We start from the raw sequence: 7,141 nt of genomic DNA on the forward strand, positions 1-7,141 counted from the left end.
TATGTATTTGCATACCTCTGCGCACCCTGTTCGCGCAGACAGGTTACGTCATCAGCGCGTTCACTAATGCTGTGCAGACAGAGCGAGAATGGCAGACAAACATCAACAAGCCGATCTTCCTTCATGGTATTGTAGTACTTTTACTAACTGTACTATAAAGTTTTCTCACGGTGAATAACACATGATGTAGCCCAGCGGTTCCCAATTCCAGTCCTCGCGCAGGGGAGGCAGGGGAAATCCTCTGAAGTTTACTTCACTTCTGAACATTCATTCATGGATTTGCGCTGCGCAGCGTTTTCACACACAGACGACACTTACTAGAGAAGTGTGACATAATATACCTCTGTAAATAAATACTATTTAAATTCACGTCTCGCACACTTTAATGCCCTTTGTATGAAACGTATATGCTCGCTTTGAATTGGAATCATGGCGGAATATCCGGTGATGTACACTTCCCAGGGCACTTACAGTCGAATAGAACAAACGTCGCACGTGATAAGAGATACATATGAAATGTGCTGAGCAGGAGGGTGCGAGGACTGGAATTGGGAACTGCTGATGTAATGTTGTATCTGGTATTGTGGTCTGTCAGCGTAGATGCGTTCAGGGGGCGTGGCTTTGGACGGCGATTGCAGGGAGGGTGGGACGTTCGCTTTCAATGCTATCAGGCTAAAGTTGGCATTTTCCAAGATCTCCTACTGCACCTTTAATAAGTGAAACACCTCTCATTGTCTCATGTTGCTTATTGTATTTATTAATATTTTGAATTAGCTTTTATTTTTTTATTTAATTATTTTGTGATGTGCTGTTATGTGTATTAGTTTTTATATTTTTTATATTTCTATAAAAATTTCTGTTTCTATTTAGTCTTAATATATTTTTGTCAGTTTTAGTAGTTTTAGTGCTTCACCTTAAACTTATTTGTTTTTAGTTTGTATCTAGTATTTGTATTTGATTTTATTTCAGCTTCCTTTCACTTACCGAAACAATGTGTAGTCTTAGTTTTAGTTAACAAAAACAACACTTGCCCCATATATTTTCATTGTAAGTGTATTACTAAACCGTACAGATGGACAAATTAAACTTATTTTCTGTGGAAGTTGACCGCATGCCTTGGATATCTGTTGGATGGAGATTTTAATTATTTTTACTCGCAGTATATCTTCATAAAATATAAAGATTCTGAAGTCACAATTTTCTCCTTTTTTTAGGTGCTAAATATATACTAGCATGCCTTGGATATCTGTTGGATGGAGATTTTAATTATTTACTCGCAGTATATCTTCATAAAATATAAAGATTCTGAAGTCACAATTTTCTCCTTTTTTTAGGTGCTAAATATATACTTTTCCCTTCAAATTATCATCCTGTTCTGCTTCTCTCCTGAGGTGCTCTGATGCTATTTTTAAGAGGCCAGTGTAGTGGTTGATCAAGGAGGGCACTTGGTTTAATCCAGAGGTATTTTTAAGCTGCTAAATCTATTAGTACACATTAATGATTAAAGAAGCCGTGCTATTAGAAGACAGACAGTGATTTGCAGCACACCTGCCCCTCATAGTACAGCAGAGATGATGAACCAGTGAATAATAGTCCCTGGGAGAGTAGAATAGCTGAGCAGGTTTCACTTCCACATCATTATTGAGTAAAACCCTGCTGGTGCCTTCATATCATCCCTAATCCAAAAAGTTCTACATCATAAAGAAGAATCAGGGGGGTATTTTGACCCGTCTGCCTGTTGTGGCTTTCTGCACTGTCGGCATCTCTAAGCACTGAAAAACATTAGTGCAGAGAAAGACTAGATTTGGAGCTCATGCTCTGCCAGCATGAAGAATGACCGATCCGAGGTAGAGGAAATTTCGTCTGGAAGTTCAGCGATGTGCGACTTAAGCGATAGTTGCCCTGGTCGTCACAGTCTGTGGGAGTAGATTTAATTTGCCCTCTCCTTAATTCTGTTTATCCATGCTTAGCAAATGCTGTTATCTCCGTGTATTATTTCATAGGTCATTTATTCCCTACGCTTCCCTGATATGCCACTTCACGTGGGCAGATATTGATGAAGAGTTGTTGATTTAGTTGGCTTCGCCTTCTGGGGCCACTGCACACAGCTTTTCCTCTTTAGAGATGAGTTTGCTTCCTAATGCATTTAGAGAGGTGATCAAGCATCATTAAAGCAATTCTAAATGCTTTTAATCCTTATAAGCTGCTGAATGTAATAAAAAGACCTTAAGTAATGTGTTACATTGTATCAGCGTGGATTTCAATTTATATATATATATATATATTTTTTTTAAAGTTTATTTCATCCACACCTGAATTTTTGCGCATGAATGTAGTTCCATTAGCATTAGTCTTTAAAGGGATAGTTCAACCAAAAATGAAAATTGGCATCATTTACTCACCCTCATGTCGTTCCAAACCCATACAGTTTTCTTTCATCTGTGGAACACAAATGAAGATATTTTTATTGAAACCTGAGTTTTCTGTCCCTTCATTGAATATCTATTTACCAAAATGTTCAAGCCTCAATGAGTCCATAAAGTCACTGTAAAAAAAAAAATCCAAGTTTCCTGAAAAGACAACCACTTTATACAATAAACAGATTTCATTTAGGCTTTTATTGACATATAAACATTGATCAATGTATATACATAAGAGCACATCATATGTTGTAAACAAGAGTGTTGGTTATAGCTCAAAGTATACATCGGTTTTGACGCGAACGCTTAGCGCACAGCCAAACACTTCTGCTTTCATAGTATTCTCCATTTGATAGCATATGCAAACACAGGTGGTCAACACATGTGCACTAGAAAGTTAGATTTTTGTCCAGTGTTGGTCTGTGCCATTTCTCTCCAAAATTTGACCAATAAAAATGTCTTTGTACTTGTTTAAACTTGTTGCAGGTATCTCTTTACCAGCTCGTCAAGGTAGGCGTCTATTGTTGTTACATCTCCAGTAGTTTGTTGTTGTTGTTGTTTCAGTTGTTTCTTTTTCGACTGTTAAACCATGGGCCCTTTTGGACCAACTAATTAGTGCAAAAAAGGCATATGTGCGAGCTGAGCGTACAGAGTATGTGCGGTTAGAAAAATCGGGCTGTGCTGATGACAGTATTACGCAAAACCCTAGCATACTTGTAAAAACCGAAGTATACTTTGGGCTTAAGAAAAACTGGATGTTTATCAAATAATACTAATTATAAGCAATCAGCATTTATTGAAAATATTAGAAATGGTGCTAAGGATAGTTATTTGTCTTTGAAAACGTATAACCTAAACCTAGCTTCGATTAGGATCATCATAAAAGTAGATTGAAGAGTTTGAAATTAATTCTTGATACTATTTCTTTTTTTTTTTTTTTTTAGTGATGCAAGTAACATTTTTAACCATTTCCAGGGAGCCTCCTTGCTAATCTGAATCAGAACAATGTGAAATACGGAGTGGAGAGCGGCCGAACACCGTCTTTCATGCAGGGAGCAATGAATCCAGTATCTCCTAACAAAAACACTGGATGTGAGAAAATGATTCTGCTGATCTGTAACAGAGCCTGCACTGGCCATCAAGGACGGAGGTAAAATTATTGTCTTTCCAACATGCTATTGCTAACACAAGAGTTGAAGTTCCGTTATTTTTGACTCAAAGTCTTACATGGAGAAAATTGTGGTAATCTCGTTGTACAGAATATAAGACAGTAATGTAGCACAAAGTGGAAAAATCAATGCAGTACTTTTTGTTTGTTGCAGGTTCGGTCTTCCGTTTGTACTATATCTGGAGCGCACTGTGACATGGGATGTGTTACAGAAAGAAATTCTGGAGAAAATGCGTCACCTACTAAGGCCAGGGGTTTACGTTCAGGTCAGTGAAACCTCTACTTGCTGTTACACAAAGCTCTTGAAATGCATCTTTTTTTTTCATGTCAGTACAATTATGACTTTTTTTCTTGCACTTGTAATAAAGAGGATTGGTTATTGTAGGTTGGACCCTTTAGCTTGCGTGTGGTTGGAGTGGTTGGAATCACATATCTGTTGCCACAGGAGGAGCAGCCACTGTGTCACCCCACTGTGGAAAGGTTTGTAATGCATGACCACTGTGTTCAGAGCATATTGTGTGAACTTCAATTTCAGGTGTCCTACTAGCTTATTTGGACATGTATATTGTTTTACTGTTAGTGCACATAGACGGTTCTTCCACAGGCATGCAAATAGTCAGTACTTTTATTACAGCAGCAGTATTAACTACACAAACCTCCAAAGACTTTTATATTATGCTAGATGAATTAATGAGTGTAGATGAAAAGTTTATCATAGCTGCTTTAATGTGATCATTGATTTTAACAAATGTAATAAAACAAAGCTTGATTCTTCATTTTGATCTGTTAAAAAGATAGCTCGGTCAAAAATAAAAGTTATTTTCTTGGCAAACTTGTCTTTCCTCAATCTTTCAATTTTAGAGCATATAAATCCTGTGGGCCAGGAGGACCTCCTCATGTTAAGATTGTAGTGGAGTGGGACAAAGAGACCAAGGAATAGTAAGTAAAACTAAGCCACAATTAATAACTTGTCTATAGTGGTTTTTTTTTTTTTTTAGTGGCCCCAAAATAACATTTAGACAATTGAACCACACTTAAAAATTGCTGAACATCATTGCATTAGAGAGTTTCCCAAACTGGGATTTGAAACCCCCTGCAGGGAGTTAATAAGTTGATGAAACGCTAAAAATTAGATCATTAAATGAAATGATTAAATACAAAATTAAAATAAATACATTTTTAATAATAAAAATAATAAAATAGAATTAAAAAAAAAATAAAAATACTTATTTAAAAATATGATTTTTTTTGTTGGTTCTCTTGTCATGTGGTCATTAACTCTGAACATGCAAGTGTATTGTTAAATTATGGAAATATTATATTAAAATCTCAGGGGGTACTTTGATTTTAGGTCAAATGGGTTTAGCTGAAAAAAATGTTTAGGAACCGCTGCATTAAAAATAAATAAATAAATAATACAATTTAAAAAAAGGCTTTTAGATTGCTACTTCGTTGACTAATTTGTTTATTTGTTTGTCTAATGCAACTAACTTTTCATCTGGCCACCGTATACTGTCTGTAGGTTGTCTGTGGTCAGATCAATTCCTCAAGAGAATGTATAAATTTCAAGAAAATGCAATAAATACATTTCAGAGCAAGAAATTTCATTCAGTGAAGCTAGAAAAGAAGGGTAATTTAAAATATTTGTTGAAGTTCGACACTTTAAGCGTCAAAGAAGTTTCTTGACCACATGTGTGTATGTATTAAACATTCTCTGGCAGACTGTTCGAGAAAATATCTTGCAGAGATGAAAAAAAAAAAAAGTGTGTTGAAATCACAGTAGAGGATAGCAGACATGCTTGATTGGTCTGGCCTAGAGAGTTGTTTCCAGTGTATGTTTTGATTCCCACAGCTTGTTTGGACACACTGAGGAAGAGTACATCCCTGATGCTGAGAGTGTGTATCGGTTAGCCAGAGCTGGCCAGCTAAGGAAGGGTTTGAAACTGGCTGTGCTTTAAGGAAAATGAAGAAACAGCCAGATTTGTAAATGTAAAACCTCTCTGACTGATTTTGTTTATGTCTGCTTCCTGTATGCCTTCCAGTTGGCCCCAGATGATGCTTGGCGCTGCCCCCATTGTTACACCAAAGAGGAGCAGGTAAAAGTCTGGCATAATACAGTTTTATCCACGTAAAGGATCCGTTTACCCAAAAGGGAAAACTCTGTCTCTGTACTCACTGTCATGTCTTTCCAAACCTGTATGACTGACTTTCTTGTGTGGATCCCAAAAGGATAAATTTCAAAACTACTCCATAAAATGAAAATGAAAGAGGATCAAGGCTGTCGAAAGGTTTTCAGTGAATAACGACTTAAAGGAACACTCCACTATTTTTGAAAATAGGCTCATTTCTAATCAAATCACATCACCTGCACAAATGGTGCTCTCAGCAACTAGTGCAAATGTGCGGTAGAGTGGCCTGTGGTGAAAGTTTGGCTAGTAACAAAGTTTGAACCCAACTAGGTAGGGATGTAACGATTCACTTAACTCACGATTCGATTCGATTCACGATTTTGATTTCATGATCCTATTCGATTCACGATTTTTTACAAAATGAGATTTAAGACAAATTATAAATTAAATGTGTCCTTTTATTATTGCTTGGACAAAATGCTGCACATTTCTTTGTGAAATTGAAATATAACACTATAATATTTAAAATTAGAGATTAAAATTAATCATGATCCAAACAAAGATGCTGCATACATGCAACATGAGCAGTTTTTAATCTAAATTGGATTGTATAATTTTGAAATTTGAAGCAAAAACAGAATGGTCTGACTTCAGTTTTGTGAAACTACATAAAAAATGTCTGCATGAAACAGCCGATGAGCTGAATGAGACGCAGATACACTCTCTACCAGCAGGTGGCGCTTAAAGCGTTTTCTTGGTTTCCGCTGTTAGCAAAGCAGCGCTGCACTTATGTACTTTAATATGCATTTTACAGAGGCAAGATGTCAGGGCTCTACACTTACTTTTTTCTTTTCCTAACTTAAAAAATTTAGGAGCACCTTCTAATCAATAATCCAAAATTTTATCAAAATTTTTAAACAGTATTGCTGTTTTATGGGCCTGATTTAAAAAAAAAAAAATTTCCAGTAAAGACCCCGTCCTGCAGCCAATTTGAAAGATTTCAGTGGTCATGTCAATCATCTTTCTGATTACCTATGTAAGAAACTAAACAATCTAACCTTAACCTTAGTATAGCTTTGGTAGCACATGCTGTTAGGTAGCATTACTGTTTGTTGCAATCACATCCATCCATGATTTTTCTGAACTCAACTGAATCCATAAAGTCTTAAAGGGTGGTTCATTGCGATTTCACTTTTTTAATGTTAGTTAGTGTGTAATGTTGCTTTTTGAGCATAAACAATATCTGCAAAGTTACGAAGCTGAAAGTTCAATGCAAACGGAGATATCGTCCTTTAAAATTCTGGCAGTTTAATGACTACAAAAACGGCTGGTAGGGACTACAACGAGTTACTTCCCGGGTCCGTTACGTCAAGAACCCAGAATTTGACATAAACCCCGCCTCCGGGAACACGCAGCAAAGGGGG

General features: G+C 36.5%; 1 protein-coding gene across 1 annotated transcript in view; it reads left to right on the top strand.

The window, feature by feature from the left end:
• LOC107741795 (ubiquitin carboxyl-terminal hydrolase 31-like) overlaps positions 1 to 7,141 on the top strand; it is a 20,177-nt gene that overhangs the window by 7,667 nt on the left and 5,369 nt on the right. Inside the window, exons 6-12 of the mRNA XM_016554579.1 lie at positions 2,907 to 2,930; positions 3,396 to 3,570; positions 3,743 to 3,854; positions 3,974 to 4,068; positions 4,450 to 4,527; positions 5,441 to 5,494; positions 5,631 to 5,684. Coding sequence (XP_016410065.1) covers positions 2,907 to 2,930; positions 3,396 to 3,570; positions 3,743 to 3,854; positions 3,974 to 4,068; positions 4,450 to 4,527; positions 5,441 to 5,494; positions 5,631 to 5,684 — 592 coding nt within the window. The remainder of the gene's footprint in view (positions 1 to 2,906; positions 2,931 to 3,395; positions 3,571 to 3,742; positions 3,855 to 3,973; positions 4,069 to 4,449; positions 4,528 to 5,440; positions 5,495 to 5,630; positions 5,685 to 7,141) is intronic.

Source organism: Sinocyclocheilus rhinocerous, unplaced genomic scaffold (genome assembly GCF_001515625.1).
Source record: "Sinocyclocheilus rhinocerous isolate Xijiao unplaced genomic scaffold, SAMN03320098_v1.1 scaffold676, whole genome shotgun sequence".
NCBI classification, from domain to species: Eukaryota; Metazoa; Chordata; class Actinopteri; order Cypriniformes; family Cyprinidae; genus Sinocyclocheilus; species Sinocyclocheilus rhinocerous.